The sequence below is a fragment of the Stegodyphus dumicola genome, chromosome 1 (assembly GCF_044657685.1).
Source record: "Stegodyphus dumicola isolate Sdum_Otavi_A_Nest chromosome 1, ASM4465768v1".
NCBI classification, from domain to species: domain Eukaryota; kingdom Metazoa; phylum Arthropoda; class Arachnida; order Araneae; family Eresidae; genus Stegodyphus; species Stegodyphus dumicola.
Genome location: NC_140768.1, coordinates 40,930,686 through 40,951,403, shown reverse-complemented (window position 1 = coordinate 40,951,403; position 20,718 = coordinate 40,930,686). Strand labels below are relative to the sequence as shown.

At 32.8% G+C, this 20,718-nt stretch overlaps 1 protein-coding gene across 1 annotated transcript in view; it reads right to left on the bottom strand.

Annotated features, from left to right (window-relative positions):
* Positions 1 to 524: 524 nt before the first annotated feature.
* LOC118185228 (mitochondrial enolase superfamily member 1-like) overlaps positions 525 to 20,718 on the bottom strand; it is a 101,235-nt gene continuing 81,041 nt past the window's right edge. Inside the window, exon 14 of the mRNA XM_035355056.2 lies at positions 525 to 960. Within this exon, the coding sequence (XP_035210947.1) occupies positions 756 to 960 (205 nt within the window). The 3' untranslated portion in view covers positions 525 to 755. The remainder of the gene's footprint in view (positions 961 to 20,718) is intronic.

The window sequence follows — 20,718 nt, the reverse complement described above, 5'->3', positions numbered from 1 at the left end:
TTCTCGAATATCTACGGAACGGCGCCGAGCTGAAATTCGAGACGCGTATCCTCGGATTCCAAAAAATTCTCCGAATCCATCGATACCGTTCTCATCTTCGTACGTCTTTAATCGGCCAAGATATTAATTAAAAACTTCGGAAAAGTTAATTTCCGTGCTCATTTTTCCGAGTGGACAACAATAAACTATCGGCGACAAACACTTAAGCCGCTTATATATATAAAGATAGATTACATTTCAAAAATTTGATAACACCGATGAAAATATATTTAGTAAAGAGTTCGAAATCCATTTATTAAATTTGTCCCATTGTTTTCTTATAATGTTTAAAGAAAATTTTTCATCCTTCAGTTTGTTAGATTTGCTCAAACCGATGAAACTATTTCTGCTATAGTTTTCAATGTTTTTAAATTTCAAAAAAGCAATTTTCTGTCGTTTTAAAACTTTTAACAAAAGCTGTTACTGTACAGTTTCAAGCTAATATGAAATTTCTGTTTGATATGTGAATATAAAGCAACCTCATATTTTTGTAGAATTTGAATAGTAAATTTTATTTGTAAACTATATTTTAATTACAAAGACAAACTTTAATGTAGTCTTAAATATGACATTATAGTAAACAAGTATAACTATATATCATAATATAAAGTTCTTCATAGTTTGTTTTTCACATTAAGATCCCCCCTTTTTTTTTTTTTTTTTTTTTTTTTTTCAAAAAGCTCTTTTATGACTACTAATCAAGTCACACATATGAGTTAATTACATAACACAGGTTTCTGAAATTTTCCTTCTTCAAATAATTTCAACCATACTTTGCCATTTGGAAATTCATAGTCCGTAATTGTATCTTCTTTCAATTTAGAACTATAACCTGGAGTGGTGGGAAGCATGTAATGGCCATTTTTTATGACAACAGGTGTTTCAAAATGCTCGTGAAGGTGTTCCACGTATTCTGTCATTCTAAAATATAAAGACTTTGGTAAATTCAAAGTGAATAAAATAAGTAATGAAAACAGTAAGTTTTATTATTTAAACTGTTTCACAAAATATTCAATAAAATTAATTCAATCAACTCTTTAAAACTATATTCAACAGATAAAATAAATTTATAAATTATATTAAGCCTTATTTTCAGAAGCGTCAAATAAGATATTTGTATACAAACTTTGTAAAGTATTCAATGATATCAATACAATTAACCCGTGTAATTAAGGTTTTATAAACTTATAAGGTATTTCTCCCGTCTTCTTAACATGGCTTCGTAGTGTAATGGTCTGCACGCTGGGCACAAGCCAAAAGATATATAAACCCTGCTGGTCCGCAGTCAGTTAGTGTGCGTCTCTCATCGAGTGAGTGTGTCTCGTCTGGCGAGTCAATCCCTGCGGAGACGATCGAGTTGACAGCCGGGCAGCGAGTGCCGAGTGTGTACGACACACGCGGCACTCGCTGCCCGGATTACGAAATAGTAATCCGGATATTAAACTATTACGAAATAGTCTCCTAGTGTATCGCGGTTAGTGCATCGGCGAAAGAGCGTGTTGAGCTCCTTGAACGACTGAACCGAAGAGTCGCGAGCTGTGTTTTGGGTGTCGTCGAGTGCATCGCGAGTTTTAGCGTGGAGATTCTCGAGAGTACGTGATGTTCCGAGAACGACCAAGCAGAGCCGGGAGCTGTACTCTAGTGATTTGCGGTGAAGCTGTCTCCACCGTGATAGCCTGATAACCTGGAGGCTGTGTCGCTGATCGTGTCAGCGTGTTTATAGTAGTTCATCGACGACTGTAAAAACGTGTTTTACTGTCCAATAAAGTGTGTTTCGATACTTCATTAAGTAGTATTGTCATTATTCACTCCAAATCCTCACGAACCCGGTACGAACGTGAAGGAAGAAAATAACGTTATCAGTATTCTGAAAAGCAGTCTGGTTAATGAAAGAATATTAAAACCGCAGAATAATTCCAAGAAACCGACAATGTGTGTGTGTGAGTATGACAAAGCCTCGAGGGCTATCTGCCTAAGAGGAGGGATGCCTTCGTGGAGGACTTTCTAAGGGAAACTGGCTCGTATACACGTTACACATGGGGAAAACCACGAAAACGCCCATGCAGCCAGCCCGTTCGCGGGATTCGAACCTCACCCGAACTACCAGTGTTCAGCGACTTTACCGCTCGGCCGCTGGTGGGCGAAACCAACAATGAATACTGATTCAGAAGTCAAACAACAAAAATCAGCGTTAATTCACAAAATTTTGTGAATTAACGCTGATTTTTGTTGTTTGACTTCTGAATCAGTATTTATTCGGCGTGTTATTGTGTCTCAACAATGAATACTTTCAAATATAATTTAGCACTTTCTTTTCGAGTACCTCCTAATGTAAGATTTACAGTCACTTGAATATTCGATTAGACTGTTCCTGTAACCGCTAAAGGGCCATGAAGCATACAGAAAAGGTACACTCTTCAAAAAAAATTACACATTTCTATATCTCCCATTCTATTGGGCCGATTAACGAAATTTAACTTGCGTTTTTCATGTTTCAAAAGCGGGACATAAAATATATATTACATATAGCGTTGTCTAACATAGGTATTCTGACACGAAATCTGATTTTTTCTGAAATGACATATAGGCTTTCTTCCACATTTCGATTCTAAGACTGCCCAAATCTTACATTTTATAAATTTTGGTGAGAAACTTATCGAGAAATTTAAAACTTTATCTTAGCGCCCCCCTCCCTTTTTTTTTTTTTTTTTTTTTTTTTTTTTTTTTTTTTGAGTTTGCGCCAAGAAAAATTCACTTGACGAAATTAATTTATAGTAACCTATTTTCATACCTTTTTATTTTGCACGAGCGGAAAAAGGTGCATCGTTCATTTTTTAATAATTTTAACAAAGCGCATAAAGCAGATTTGGGAGTCATTATCGTTTATAACAAATATGCCAAATTTCAAAACGCGTCAATACGTAATATCGGGCATATCTTGAGAAATTTTTAACAGAAAACTCTATTTTTTTTTTTTTTTTGCAGGTATGTCTAGAAATATATCTTAATTTAAGGTGATGCTAAAAATTTTATAATTCAAAAATCGTTTTAGAAGACTTACAAAAATTACTAAAAAGTACAAATTTTAAAAATAAATCAGAAAGTATCTACACATTTTATTTGGATTAAACCTTGGTCCTAAGTCTCACGTTTAAGACATGGAAAACGAAGTTAAATTTCGTCAATCGACTCAGTAGAATGGGAGATATAGAACTGCCCCCTTTTTTGTGTAAGGTGTACACCTTACCACTGGGAAAGAAGTACAGATGATTAATTTAAACTTAGTACATTAGCAAAATAATAAAGTAATATTTCGAATATGCCGTACTTACTTTAATTTATAATTAAACTATTACGTATATAAAAAGGAGAAAACCATATTAAGTCAAATAATTTCTGGTATTTCTCTAAGATATCCGAAACTGAGAAAATTCCATGACAAGCCATTTGTGTTGTATGAACAAAACCTAAGATACTCTTCACAGCGACAATCGATTGGAGTTAAAAATGGAATTGAGAATTCGAAAGCTCTTATGGCCTTAAGGTAAAAGGAGGTTATGATGAAATCTATGTTAGCTTTCGAATTATACTTACATTTCTTTTATTGTTATGTTTACTTTCCACTGTTGCAAAATGGACTTACTTTACAACAATGTATGTCCAACAAAAAATATAGCAGATGCTTTCTGAAGTGTATTTCGCAATTATCCAATGTATTTTAATAAAGGTTTTTGACAAAATAACAGAAAGATTGCAAAGCAAATATTTTAAAACGAGAGTTTTCTGCACTACCTCCCCATAGCAAAAACAAAATATCTATTAAAAAAAGCAGCCTGAGTATTCAAGAAGAGCTTTTTATCTTCTTTGTAGTCACTTTTTATCCCTGTTACTCAAAGCCTAAACAATAACTTTACAAACATTGGCATTTAAATAGAATATGAAGATCTTACCTGAAATACTGAAAAGAATTTTTTGTGTTGGTGGTTACGCTGTGATAAGTTACGATAGAAACAAATAAGAAAACTTTCTGCTAGACTGAATCTTTCCTCTCATCAGATTTGTTGACTCTTAAGTGAAACTCACGTATTTTCAAGTGCTACAAAAACAAATGTATTTCCATATTCTTAGATGCCATTTCCTGCTCTTCGGAAATGCTTCTAAAATTCACTACTGCTGTTATCTTGAAATGAGTCATGTCAAGTTCGAACATTGCGTGCAATTTTGAGTTATTAACTAATAATTTTAATGAAAAGTATGAAATTAAATGGAATAGAGATATTATATATAAAAAACAAACCATTAAAAATCTCAACATAAATATTTTCGATGCAAATGAAATACAAATTCAAGCGCTAGTTTTGCAAATCCACATAAAGGAATTTAAAATGCCTAATTCGACTTGAACAAGTTATCAAACGACTGAACGTCAACGTCTGGCTTGAATAATCATCACTCAGTTGAATGTCTAAATATTCCTTGAGCCAATAATTCCAGCTTAAAAAAAAAAAAAAAATTACCTAAACTGTGATAGATTTTTCCGCGTGATGTATTTAGTAAAAAAGTACAAAACTTTCATTTTTATACAATACCATTCGAATAAAAATTCCAACTGCAGAATTGTTCTTTATCCTGTTGAATATCTTTACATATACGTTCTTTAGCCTGGTGTTAAAACATATTGGCAAAATTATGGTATCCGGACATAATCCCAAAAACCGAAATCCCGACAAGCCAGAATCCCGACAGACGGAATCCCGACAAGCCAAAATCCCGACAGGGTCGAAATCCCGACAAACCAAAATCCCGACAGGGTCGAAATCCCGACAAGCCAAAATCCCGACAGGGTCGAAATCCCGACAAGCCAAAATCCCAACAGGGTCGAAATCCCGATTGTCCAATATCCCGACAGGGTCAAAATACTGACACGGGCGAAATCCCAATAAGGCCTAATGGCCCCTTAACATACTTCCACAGCTGCAACTAGTATATGCTTTGATGACTAGCAAATCTGAAGAAAATTACAAAAGATTATTCCAAGATTTAATTGATTTCGCTGAAGAAAATAATATTGAACTGAGGCCATCTAGAATCATTAGTGATCTAGAAAAGGCAGCTATAAATGTTCCGCGCACTCAAAATGCTGTCGAGGATTGGCACAGAAGATGGGAGACCTTAACTGGACGGCCATGTTGGCGTTTATAACATCATAGAAGGATTTCAAAAAGAACAGGAGCATGTGGAATACTAAGTTGAATGCATTCTTCGCGGAGAACAACAACCAAAACGTAGGAAGGTAGATGATGACAGAGAAAGGAGAATTATGACTGTTGTGGACGATCGTGATAATCGACCTGTGATGGAATATCTTCGTGCTATCGCTCACAATGTGTCACTGTAAATATGTCGTTTGCATGTGTAAGTGATGTTTTCTTTTTCTTAATAAAAAGAATTTTATAAATCTTCATTTCAAATTTTAACGGTCATTTCAATTTGTTAAAAATTATTTTAAGTAATGACATAATTTTTATGATTTTTTGATTTAAACTTTTAATTAGTAATATGTAATAGGTTAGTTAAAAATTGTATTTTATTAAGCTAAATTGAGTGTTTGTATTTAGATATTAACTCTTCGGGATTTTGGACAGTCGGGAATTCGACCCTGTCGGGATTCTGGTCACTCGGGATTCTGACCCTGTCGGGATTCTGGCTTGTCGGGATTTTGACCCTGTCGGGATTTCGACCGTGTCGGGATTTTGGACTGTCGGGATTCCGACTGTCAGGATTCTGGCTTGTCGGGATTTCGGCTGTCGGGATTATGACCCAGACCCCAAAATTATATGATTTAAACCATTCGCTGGCAGTGAAAACATTTGTTTTAAGGAGTATATAAAATTGAATTACATCACATAAAAAAATTTTCGAATTTTAACATTTTTTTAAATAGGAATTTAAAACTACTCATGTGTTTATGCAGCCATGATATAAAAATTTCCTTTTAGAAATTTCCACTGAAACCTTTTGAGTATAGTCTTAAATTGATTGAGAAAATTTCGGGTAATTTTGATCAAATGAAAGTGCATGTTTTTTCATTCCATCACCAGTCTGGTATAAATAGATTTTTTTTTCATTTACACTTATAATGTATTTTCGCCCTCCTTTCCGCTTGCCTTCGTGGTGTTACTAGAAGCACGCTCGCCGTACATTCAGGATTTCAAATCCAGGAAAGGGCATTACTGTTTTCTTCAATTCTATTATCCCAAAATCTACCAAACCACAATAATCCATAAGGACACGACAAACGCTTTTCACCGTAAGCGTTCTGCATCTCTAGATAAGTTTCGCTAGCAGTTTTGCCATTTTTAAAATAAAATTTGATCGCACATATCTACTCCAAATACGATTTAATTTCAGATATAAATAACATTCAAACTCCAAACGATAATTTTCTACTTAACAGCTCAGCTGATCCTAATGCGATTAGCAGGGTAGAATCAAAATGTTTTTTTACTACATAATCCCGCTTGTTGCAAACAGATAGCGCTATTCAGATAGTTAATATTCAGTCAGTCTTGAAACTTTTAAGCCAGACATTAGATAATTCTTTGCCTGTATATGCCATCATCATAATACTAAAAAAAAGAATAATATTCTAAAATAAAATTTTGATATTCCCTCTGTCTTATCATAATAGCAACGGTTGATGAGTTTTTGTTCCATAACAACAGCAGCAAAAGAAAATAAATACATTGAATACAACACTTATTATAAATAAAATTGGATTAAATTAAAGAATAACCAAAAAATTTAATTAAGCAATAAATTAAAAATACTACTCCTAATTTTTATTTTGCGTGCTCTGATAAGTTTCTGGATTTTTCAATAATTTAATTACTGCATTTTAAACTTGTACATAAGATCTCCTGATTGCGAAATTATTCGACGGAAATCAGGAGTTTAAAATTATTGGAGTCATCATTTCTGCATTGCTTCCAGCATAAATAGTTGAAATAACAGAAATGTATTATCAATCATTTCGGGAGGAATATTAGCAAAGGGTATGTTTACTGCTTCTTCTGCCAGAAGGAATTGTATTTAAGTTTTTCCCCCATAATTTTTGCCTTTACGTCCATAGTTTTGGTTTTTCAAAGAATAAATAAGATTCCCTTTGATAATTATTTTTGGAAGCATGTTTCCTAATTTTTGATATTGGTCAGTCTGTTGCAATTAAGCTGTTTCGCAGCTAATGTAATTGTACCTTTTCGCAAGCATTCGTTTTTCTTTTGATGCATCAAAAATTTAACAATCGGAACTTCTCTTTGCTTGAAAACTCTCTTTTTTAAAATTTTTGCATGACAACGATGTTTTTGTGCGATATCTTTCTTATACGAAGTAAAAACGAACTATTGTAATAGCGAAAAGTTTCAGGCATTATATTTCAACAAAAATACCCATTTTTACCGCTATCGAATGCAATTCAGTGATGTTTTTGCGTGACATCTGTACGTAAGAACAGAATAAAAGACTCGTTTCCTCCAAATAAATTATAAAACTACTTTAAAATTAATTCTGAAGAGAATATTTCGTGCGTCTGTACGAACGTATGTACGTAGGTACGCATCTCGCATAACTCAAAAACGAGTAGCCTCAGAACGTTGAAATTTTGTATATAGGACTGTAGATTTGCACCTCTTATTTTGGTTGCAATCGGCCGCACCAAACGTATATAAATATATTTATATATATATCCACTCTGTTACTCGGCTCAGTAATCTCAGTTTCTTTATTCTTATATGTTTGTGTCGTGTGAATCTAGCTCAGGAACTAAATTATTTAATGTGCTGCGGATTCTGTAGTTTTCATTTCAACTTTGGTTAAAATTTCTGCAATTTGTTTTGAGAAAATTTGAAATTCTTGTTCATTCATTTTTCTAATTTTTCGTAATTATGTGTGAGCAAATTAAGTAATTAATTTTAATCTATTTAAATTATTCATAGGGAAGGATATTAAGATAAGTTTTTATGTTTTTGAAATTTTGTTGAGAATTTTGAATACGAATTTTATAATTATTCTAAAAATAAAGATGTTAAAAATAAGTGAAATTAGTACAGATAAGTAATATGAAATTATGGTAAATGCACGTTAAATTTATGGGTGTATGTCGAGAGAGTACTGGGTTCCTAAGCAGAGGCCTGTAATTATCTCTGTACAGTTGTTCCCTTCACCCTCTTCAAGTAAGATAATGTTGGAGGCTCTCATTTTATGAATGTTTGTAATTTTTTTATATTATTATTATATTTTTTTTTCATTATGGAATGTATTAGTGCAGTTCTCAAAGGCCAGTTACCTTAATGCAAGGAACGGCGGCCTTTTCAAGTAACTGCCTAGGCACCCTGGGCCACCAGTGCAGAGAACACACTGGTTAGCTCAAGAGGACAGCCCTATTGATGAATATGGTTTGTTTAGAAGTATTGCGAGGCCTTCCAGTTGGTAAAATACAGGAATTGTAAATGAAAGATAATAACGGTGAAACCATATTTTCTGAAGCTTACACCTATTATTATATGGTATTAAAATATAATTTATCAGTATGAAAATTAATATCATAAATATTTGTGTGCATTTAATTATAAGTAGTGATTGTGTAAAAGTTTATTTTGTGATATTCTGTAATAACAAGAACATTCCCTGAAGAATTATGATTATGTGAATTCTCAAACAAAAAGACTTTTGGACTGAAATGCTGAAAAATTCAATAGGACTTTAAAAATTAAAAATTTATTTTAAAAAAATTGATATTTATAAATTATACTTTACAGGACAAAAATTTTATGATTTATTTATTTTTATTTTTTTTTTTTACGTTTGCTAGTGTTTTAACTCTTTCTCTTTAAAAAGGCTTCTCTGTCGCTACGCCTTTTTCTTTTTGAAGGGGGGAAATATGTAAGATAACAATGTATGAATCAGAATTATAATATAACTATAAACATTAATTCTTCCTCTCTATTCTAAAATCGTAATAACTTATCTGCATTGAGTCATTCAAATTAATCATGCGATCTTACGTAACCGTTAATACCAGATGCCTCTTGACGACCAATCACCGAATTGTAAACCAAAACTTTTCTCTTCGCGTGCTTCCATCTTTCATAACGACGCACTTCAGCTTTTGCTCTCTACTGTGCTAAAATGTAATTTCCTTGGCTTGCTTTCTATCCCAACAATATCAAAAATGTAAATCTTTTGTGGAAAGGCACGACTAACGTGCAAAGTGATTGTGGCCACAAATATCAATTGCAAATAAAAATGGAATTAAAACTGCCTCGACTGCCAAGTTCTTTAGATCACCGATCTACAGTGTTCCGTCTTTTCCTTGTGCTTTTAATATGACATATATGTAGTATCCGTAAGTGCGACACAACCACCAGAGGGCCTCACCGATGCGCCAGCAGCGAGGTGAAAGATGAGTATGACATAGACAGAGAGACTCTTGTGTTATCCCACGCGAAGGTGGTGAGCTGCACGTGAAGGTGTAGAATAAGGAACTGTAGTTTTCCACGCGAAGGTGGTAAATTGGACTGTACTGTTTAATACATCAGCAAATGCGAGTAGGCACTAATCGGTTATGTGATAAGACTGGTAAAAGCTATACATAACCCTCTTTGTATCAAACGGCACTTGTATTTAATCTAATTTGTACCTTTTCTGATTATCTTTATTAAATGTTCTGTGGTGTGGAAAACAAAGTTGGAACTGTTATTTAGCATCTTCAACTCCCTTACTACAGAAAATCTGGGGGCCCTGTCCGAGATATTTGGATATTTGGATACTTCAGAGAAGGTACTGTGAAAACTTTGCTTTATTTCTTTCTTGAAGATAGTGATACTTTTGTTTCGTTTTTAAAATGAGTTTCCTAAATAATTTAAAGAAAAGTGATTTAATAGTAATTGCGGAACAAATTGGACAGACTGTTCCAGAAAATGCTCAAAAAGTTGAAATTAGAAGAATTATCGAAAATTCTGATGTTTTCAAAACGAACGTTGAATTTGTTCGTGGCGTCGTCAAGTCGATCGCAGAGGATCGGACGCCTAAAACAAGTAATCAACAGTGGAAAAAGTGGGACACCATGAAGGTCCTGGATGTACCACTACAGCAGCTGATCTCATGAAGCCGTGGACTTCTACTATATAAAACCATGTGTGGTTCTTCCGCACTTTTCTTTTTGTTTTTTTCCCTTTTCTTTTGTTTTTTTTTAAATTTATTTTCAGGTGCTGTCTTGATGTTCCAGTGTTGCCGATCCGTGTTTTCGAGGACGAAAAAGCGTCAGGAAGGCCGAACTGTAGTATCCGTAAGTGCGACACAACCACCAGAGGGCCTCACCGATGCGCCAGCAGCGAGGTGAAAGATGAGTATGACATAGACAGAGAGACTCTTGTGTTATCCCACGCGAAGGTGGTGAGCTGCACGTGAAGGTGTAGAATAAGGAACTGTAGTTTTCCACGCGAAGGTGGTAAATTGGACTGTACTGTTTAATACATCAGCAAATGCGAGTAGGCACTAATCGGTTATGTGATAAGACTGGTAAAAGCTATACATAGCCCTCTTTGTATCAAACGGCACTTGTATTTAATCTAATTTGTACCTTTTCTGATTATCTTTATTAAATGTTCTGTGGTGTGGAAAACAAAGTTGGAACTGTTATTTAGCATCTTCAACTCCCTTACTACATATATATATCCACTCTGTTACTCGGCTCAGTAATCTCAGTTTCTTTATTCTTATATGTTTGTGAATTGGGCACTTTTTGCTTTAAAAATGATTGAATTATGTTGTTCTTATCTTCCGGTTAAGGTTTTTATGCCTTTAGTAAATCTGCATGGGATATTTTTAGAATTATTAACAATTTAAAAGTTGTTAAGTGCCGCTAAGCCTTTTGCAATGGCGGCAATGTTTGTTTACATTTGAAACAGCATAATAGTAGATTTGTTGCCAATCTAGTAAGCTTCGCAAAAACAGAGATAACGCCTTCTTTTATTCTTGTGAATTAAATCATGCTTAATCCAGTCTGGAATTTATTGGAGGAAATAAGTGTTTAAGATTTACTTCATAATTTTCAATACAGATACGAGTATTTTGAGTTTTTATGTATTTTTGCCTTGTCGCGAAGTAAAAACTGAATTAATTGAATGAAAAATACTGAATCGTCTGTGAAAAACGTTTTTTTGTTGTTGTTTACTTAATTTCTTTTATTAATTTACTTAATTTCTTTCGTTTTAGATTTATTATATTATTTGAATAGGATATGTGGCAACGATTAGATAATTCTTAAGATGATATAAATTTTGTGCATTCTGAGTTAAAAAATGAAAACGCAGAAGCTTCCTTATAATTAAAGTAAAGCAATTCATGAAGAAAGCAGAAGACAAAATTATCCGTTTACCAATAGTTTTCCTTGAATTAAAAAGAAATTCCGCAGGAGAGAAAAATCATGAATTAAACAATATGTTTGGATTCAATATCACAATAGAAAAATATTAGCCCAGGAAACGCCCAATTCAATGTTTCAATTTCCAGAAGTTCGGGCACTCCCAAAATAGCTGCTTTAAAAAGGTCAGGTGCTGTAAGTGCGGACAAAATCACAGATTCAATACCTGTAAATTAAGACCAGATGAAAACCCAACTTGCATTTACTGTCACAAAAATCACGTTTCTTCTTATCGAGGTTGTAAGGCATACAGAAAAAGATTCAATCATTTAGAGAAGATAGAAAAACCACAAGAAATTTCCACTAAAGACGACTTCCCCGAATTCATTCAAGCTTCAGGCCAAACTAATCAAGAAATGCTTAAAAACCTTTATAGTGACAAAGTTAAGCAGAAAAACCCGCAAGAAAATTTAGCCGAAATCATTAACATTTTCAAAGATTAGAAAACTCTTTATCTCATGAAATCAATAACCACAATAGCTCAGAGAATTAAATCAGCTAAATCAAATATGCAGAAACTTTGTCTAGCTTTTGAAGCCATCGAGATTATTTTGAACTTTGCAGATAAAGATTATTTCGCAGCTTCAAGACAAGCATAGCCGAGCAGCAGAAATCCTCAAGCTGCAGATCCTCACATCGTGGGGCCACGTTTACTTCTCTTCTAGAGACTCTGCACTAGGTGCAAAAATTACGTTCCATCTTACTGGATTCAACTCATCATTAAAGACCCCCTACTTATAATATATTGGTAAAGGCCGCACTAGGCCGATTGCCTCTTAATTGTGTTACAACATAGTTAAAAATGAATGAAATTTAACGCTGTTAAGTGAAACTAGGACCAGAGTGTCGCTGTGGTAAACAAATAAAATGAATTTTAAAGAGTGCATTTATTCTATTGTAGTTTATGCGCTAATGACGAAATAAATTTAATTCGATCCAATAAGCTTAAATGAAATGTAAGAAAAAATGCGTATAATTTAATATTCCATACAAGGAAGTCATGTAGTGTACACATCAGATTTTTTCATCTTACTTTTCCAATGGGTTGATATTCAACTGAAATAAAACAATTGATTTCGATGAGCGGATTCAATTAAAAAAATAGTTACATTTCGTAATAATTAGGTTAAATTAAAAATTTAAAGTTGTGTCAAATCAATTGATAGAGGACATGAAATATTGATTGAAGGTTTTGCAGTTTTGCTCTACAACATAACTTACAGCTGCATTTGTCAATAAACCCCGTTTAAATATTTATTTGTACCGTTATTATGAAAAATAAAGTAGTCTAAAAGCCCGTTCACACGAGTACGCTCGCAACAGTTGCATTTTTCTTCACCTGCGTGAATTCGTACTACGCAGAGTACGTAAAACTGAGTTCGCTCGAGTTTAGCTTCGCCCGCGACGTGAATGAACAGCCAATAGCCTTATCACGTGTCATAATTGGAAAAAACTTTCTTGTTCAATATGGCGTCGGAACCACATAGCAATGAGTTCTTTTAGATCGTAACTGTCCACGGGAATAAAATCGCGGGCCCTTCGGTGACGCAGTTAGCTCTCCTTCCCACTGGGACAAAACATTACAAAAAACCCTACTAAAAGTAACTTGGTCTTTGGTCAAGCCAGTCTGTTCTTGTTATGTACTACATGGCTTCTGATATGTGTGTAAATTGTGCTTGTAAATTAAAATTTACTTAAGATCTCCAGGTCTTTTATTTAGTTACATTAGATGATTCATTACGCTAAATCACATGTTTAACTTAGTTGGTTTAACTTAGTTGAGGAAATAAAGATAGGCTATATATAATATGAAATATGAGATAATACTAAATAATCTACCACTTCTTGGAGGTATCCATTCTGACACCGATTACTTACAACGTCTTTAAAGATTACAAAGAAGCAAGAATAGTTAATCTTCTCAACAATTCCTATTTATGGGACTACGGTTTTCTTCTTCATTAGAGCGAAGTCATTAAATAATATTATTTTATTAAACCATTAAGAGATAAAAACAGAGATATTAAACCATTAAGATATTAAAAACTTACATTATTTTGCATTAATTTATGCTGAAAAGTTCACTTCTTTTCATAAGAACAAAATTGTCAATATTTGCTTAAATGCTGCATCTCTAGAACAACCTCTAGTTACAACCGGTATTTTTATGGTTTTTCTTTTTATAGTGGAAATATATGACATTTTTCTTCTTGGTGGTCCGCCAGAATCATACTTGCTTTAGTTGCAGATAAACGAATGCTTTTCCAAAATTAATTAAACATTCATAAGGTTAACGTTACTTTTCACAAAGAGTTAGTTTTATTTCATACTGCCTACAAAGTTCAATTTTATGTTTCGATTTAGAAATAATTAAAACAGAAATATTTTGATTCGATGTTACGATCAAATGTAAAGTGTTTTAATGCGTTTATTTCAAAAATTCAAAAACAGGAAAAAGTAAACAAACCACTCTTTTTTTTTTCTCTATCTTAAAGAGGACGTTCCATCGAGTATTTCACGGGACTCTTAAAGTTTTACGAGAGATCGAAAACTGAATAAAAATAATTAATGAATCCTACATACGGAAAGCTAAATTTCATTTCAGCTTAAGCAAGCTGCTTAACAGAAGCTTATTATATTTGTACAATAAGTTTTTTTTTTTTTTTTTTTTTTTTCAATTTATGATAGAAAAGAGAAAGATTCAATTTAGAAGAAAAGCTAAGTCTCGATGTTATAAGTTCTGCTTTTTCTCCTTGAATAAAACGTTCCATTAATAAAGACTTTTTCTTAAAACAGGGAATAACGTTACCCTCAAGTATTTCAATGAAGGCTTTTGCGTTTATTTGAATACAGCAGTACAAACAATAAAAATCAATCAATTAAAAAAAATTGAAAAAATAAGAGAAACTGAGCTTTCTTACTTCCATTACCCGATATTTCAGTTCATTCACATATGTGAGATATAAGTGTCACAAAAATACAAAACTATCTAAAATATTAATTCCCCTTTAGAAAACTGTACCTTATTGTAAACTACTTTCTGTTATTACATTTTTAAGTCTGTCACTGTACTTGCAATCCAGTAGTCAATATTTACGAGTAGCATGTTTAATAAAAATGCAAAATTATCATGAACAATTGAAATTTCGGGTTCTTACTAACTTAAGAATTTTGATATCATTAATATCCTTAATAAACTATCAAATGAAAATGTAACATCACTGAAACAGAATGTTATTCTTTAACGGAAATATTGGTTAAAACCAATTCTTTCAACATAGGTATCTCTTGTATTTACTACACTGGTGGCCAAATGTTAGGAAACAAATGTTAGGCTATTAGCATATTCGGTAAGAAAAAACAATGCGCAAACTATGACAAGTGTACACAGGCGGAAACTAAACGCAGAAACATTTTGCTTACCTATAGCTTGAACAATGAAATGTGCTAAGCATAAAAACAAACGGCCTCTTTTGTGCAGAACTGATAACATTGAGTTACGGATTTCAGAAAAAAATTTGAAATAGACAAATTTTTAAAAATAAGTAGATGATATACTTGAGACTCACCATATGACAACAGGATGTCTTGAAAGGGGCCAGCAACAGCGGAAGTATCCCGAACCCTATATATCAATCGCTTTTTCCTTCGCTGCCTGAGTCAATAAGAAAGTGAAGCAACTATAGGACTAGGAGAAATATTGAAAGTGGGAAAATAACCAAAAGTAAATGTTCAAGGTCACAACTGCTAAAGGTGACCGCTCTGTGTCTTTGCAAACACGATGTCACAGGTGTACATTGTGTATATCCACCTGCTACCGCGACGACAAGAACAGCTATATCACCATAAAGTTTGTTCACACGGCTACATGCTGTTCACAGTATGCAACACAAGTTTCGTTCCATTAACATCCTCGCGCAGACAGTCTCAGTTAAACTGGTTTCAAAATCACCTCAGCTGAAAATCCTAATGACGGGCTGCTCTATTCTTCACAGATGAGACACAATTTAGTCTTCAGACTGTTTTTCGATTATTATTGGTCAGGAGAACTCTGAAACTAGCTTTGTGTCAGTAAGTCCGCAAAATGCTTCAGGATGTGGTGGAGCAATAATTTCGCCAGTAAATGACGCCAGGCCACATTGACCTTCATACTTTCCTTTGTGTTACCACAAAGGAACCTTATAGCGACTGCAATGTGTAGTTTAGAGATCATACCTTTACTAAAGATATTCCTCCATGTAAGACTATATTTTCGGGAACCATTTTTACGAATCAATGCACGAATTCGCAGAACTCCCACTATCAGTCAGTACTCAGAATCAAAAATATTGCTTCGCATAAAACGGCCATCAGAATCGCCAGACTTGATTCCCATTGAGCATATGTGAAACATGCTTGAAATTTTTGTTCATGAAACTCTAGGAGTTTTAACCTTTTGAAAATACATGGACACAGATACTCCAAATCATGATTGATAGTGTTATTTTTGACACGAATCGACGGTATCAAGTACGCATTTTCAATAAAGGTTATCATATTCCATAATAATAGACCTCCATCAATGAGCCTTTTTTTTTCCTACCTATATCTTTTTTGCCATTTCCGTTTACCTTTGATATTTAATTATTTATTTTCATTTTGTCTACATTTTCTATGCTAGCATTTTTCCCATGATCCGCGAACGTTTCGACGAATCCGAATAAATACTTTTCTTTTCAGGAAGGAAAATTCTTCATTTTATTGCTTAATTTTCGGACAAGTGTGTATATAGGAACCCAAACAAAATAAAATCAGTAAAACTTATTTGTACAAATATCATGTATCAGAATTTTCTTTCCCTTATAGCAGTGATGTTGCAGATGAACAATTTTGTTACCAAAATATAGCTGTAAATATTCAGTATTCAAATTATATTGAGTTACATGTATTTGTGACTAATGGCCTTGTTTCCGAGTAAAATGTTTTAAACAGGAATGTCAAATAGCCATTAAACATCGTTGATGGCATCTTATAAACGAGGGATGTTTCAGCCACAAAGGTTACTCATCATATTTATTACCAATAATAGGGTACTTTTGTTCCATGGACAACTCGGGAATGATTCGACCGATTCTGAGATAAAAATTTTGACAAGTGAGATTCTGCGTGTCCCATTTGTCATTGTTCAATGAGCATAGTTTAAGATATCTGATACAGATGAATTCTTGTTAACCCATTCCCAAACCGGTCACACAGAAAACTAATGATCAGACTACAGCTTCTTACAGTTGCAGCGTATGAGGAATGATAATCTTTAACATTCTAACTCTCGAAGGATATCAAGAAACAACGTGTTGCCATATTTGATAGCTTGCTCATCTCTTATCGAAAATATTCTCGCAACACAAATCCTTTCTGGCATACATTTCTACATATGATGAAAAATATTACATATAACATGTCACAAATTTGTTCAGAAGCTTCTTCGTGAAGAATAATTCGCATAGGAGAGAATTTGTAACAGGAAATATAATACAGGGAAAAGATTATGCAATCTTTTAATGCATTTATTCTTAATGCTTCAAGTTTATATTATGTTACTTTAAAAAATCTGATGTGTACACCACATGACTTCCTTGTATTGGAATATTAAATTATACGCATTTTTTCTTGCATTTCATTTAAACTTATTGAATTGAATTAAATCTACTTCGCCGACAGCGCATAAACCACAAAAGAATAAATGCATTCTGGCGCTAGATTCACTTAACAGTATTAATAATTATATAACAGTTAACTTATATAATAATTATATAACGGAAACTAAGTTAACTGTTATATAATCCAAAAAAAAAATCTGAAATGTTTCAGATTTTAAATTACGTCCAAAGGGGCGTTTTTTAACATTTTGTGTGTTACCTTTCTTTATTAAATATCATGTTCCTCGCACTTAAACCATAAGATCCAGTGCAACAGCAATATCGCAAAATAGTTTTAAAACGAGCCTATCTTTAGAATTTCCGATACATAGACTCACGCGCTGGAGATAAAAATGTTTTTTCTGCACAACGTTGCCATTGCTCGCTTTGAAATCCTTGAGTTTGTTAATCAAAAATTCGTCAAAGTTTTAAAAAATAGGAAATCGATCATAAAACAAATTTCAAATTTCAAATTTGGTCTTCCACATGCCCATATTCGTTGGAGGATTACGTTATTCAAAATTCGATGACTCTATGTACCGTTATTTTATGACAATGTGAGAAATATACCTACATTTACGCAGATTTTCATTATTTAATTTCTTCAAATATAATGCAGGACTCTAACATTTTATGGCAACAGTTTGAAAAGTGAACCGACATTTATCCGTCCGACGCAAAATGCCAAAACGAAACTAATAGTCCTTCGGGATTCAAATACCTTTGGACTAATAATTATATAACAGTTAACATATATATTTCGTTCATATTATAACTCATAATGCACAAAATTTATATCATTTAAAGAATAGAATTATCTAATCGTTGCCACATGTTCTATTCAAATACCATAATAAAGCTAGAATGATGTATAAAAGAAATTAAGCAAACAAAACAAAAAAGAAACAGTTTTTCATTTCACAAACGATTGAGTATTTCTCATTTAATTAATTCAGTTCTCACTTCGCGAGAAGGCAAAAATACATAAAAACTCAAAATATCTATATTAAAAATTACGAAGTAAATCTCAAACGCGTATTTCCTCGAAAAAATTCCAGAAAGAATTAAGCATGATTTAATTGGCAATAATAAATGAATGCGTTATCTTTGTTGTTGCGAAGCTAAGTTTCTCTAGATTGGCAACAAATCCACTAGTCTCCTGTTTCAAATGTAAACATCAATGGCCGCCATTAAAAACAGGCTTAACGGCAATTAAACAACTTTAAAATTGCTGATAATTCTAAAAATATTGCACACAGATTTACTAAAGGCATAAAATCCTTAACCGGAAGATAAAAACAACATAATTCAATCATTTTTAAAGCAAAAAATATACAATTTACAAACATATAAGAGTAAAGAAACTGAGATTACTGAGCCGGATAACAGAGTGGATATATATATAAATATATTTATATACGTTTGGTGCGGCCGATTGCAACCAAAATACGAGGTGCACATCTACATGTTATAGCAGTCCTATATACAAAATTTCAACTTTCTGAGGCTACTCGTTTTTGAGTTATGCGAGATACGTACGTACGCACGTACGTACATACGTTCGTACAGACGTCACGAAAAATTCTCTTCAGAATTAATTTTAAAGCAGTTTTATAATTTTTTTGAAGGAAAAGAGTATTTTATTGTCCTTACGTACAGATATCACGCAAAAACATCGTTAAATTGCATTCGATAGCGGTCAAAATGGATATTTTCGTTGAAATACGATGCCTGAAACTTTTCGCGATTACAATACTTCCTTTTTACTTCGTACAAGGAAGTAAAAAGGTTTTTAACTAACGAAACATGTAAATTCATGAGACGTTGTAAACGCATGAGACAGCATTATATATTTTAAACGTCTGAAATTACATTAAGAATGCCTTACAAAATCGAATTTATAAATTTTCTCGTATTTTAAATTTTTGCTGATATAAAGACATGCTACAATTTAAATGAAGCAAAGTGTATTTTATTAACTGAGGCAAAATGCATTTTATTAGATGAAGAAAACTATGTTTTATTAAAAGAAGGGAAGAAACATTTTTTTTTAATTCGATATATAAAATTTTCTTCTTGTTTGATATTCTATACATTAAGCTGGTTGCTCAGTCATTTATGCAAATTAATTAAGAATAAAACTTTTGACAATGATTACAAGATTTAAGAATTCTTATCTTAGGGTTTATAATGGTAAAAATTCAAACATATCGCCCTATTACAACATTTCAAAATGTGGAATATTTTGTATTTACGTTATCAAACCACAACGTACATTTTACTTCTTGGATATTTTTCTCGTTGCAAGTTATGTAATTTAAATTTTGCATTTGTAAAAATATTTCTACTCTTAGCTCTCAAAATGTGTCTATAAAATAACTTGCCTTAATTTTATAAACTTCAAGTCGAAATATATACCTACAATTAAATTGAAGAAAATCAATCATGTAACCACCTTTTTTTATATGTTCTATAAAATATTCAGGGATTCGAATCTCAGCAAACTGGCTGTGTGTGTTTTCGTGGTTTTCCCCCATGTGTAACTTGCATACACTCCAGTTTCCCTTAGAAAGTCCTCAGCGAAAACATCCCTTCCTTTAGGCAGATAGCTCTCGTGTGCTTTGGCATAATTAAATAAACCAAATCAAACTATTCGTATAATATGGTGTACATAAGAAATTATTTCTTACGTAAAAGTACAAGAAAATATCTTGATATCAAATGCAACAAAATTATTTACTAATATTAAAAATTTTGTCTTTCAAAAGAAATTTAAAAAACTAGCTGTTGTGGAATAAAACTGATTATATTGTTTTGACATTCTTAAATTTCCAACGTAATTTTAATTCTTTTCAAAATTTGATGGTCAGTTTATCAGTAATGGCAACAATACGCTTTGCTTTGACTAGAGCAATGAAACTTTTATTATTTATGTATTTCCTTTTCATTCTTTGAGTAACTGTTACACAATTTCTCTCTCTTCTCGCACAAATCTAATACATATTCTATTTTCTCATTCATAATTTACAAAACATATAAAATATCTTAATAACATAATGCTGATCTATCGACATCTGACAAAGCAAGTTAAAGAGAGTTTATCGATAATGTAAATGTAAATCCTTCGAGACATTTCTAGCAGCGTCTCTGTTTCTTTGTTGAGGTAAATATTTATAAAAATTTATTGAAGACTTCAGTTCATTAAGAATTCAAAACGTGTTATTTGTTTCTATCGATCATAACCTATGAGACATTGGCCTTGTTACACAGTCCCTGGAGATAAAAACGTCTACATTAGATACATGATAAGTTTCGAGAGTTTCGAGAGAACGAAAACGAAATTATCTTCTTTGTTTTTTTATGTAATGCAATAAAAGTTATCTATTATAATCAGTGATTATTTCATGTGCTGGTCCATTTAAATTTTTCTGAGCTAGAAGAAAAAAAATTCCAGAATGCGGCTAAAGCAATCACCCGCACAATCGATTAGATCTGAAAGCTTGGAGAAACATTTTATTG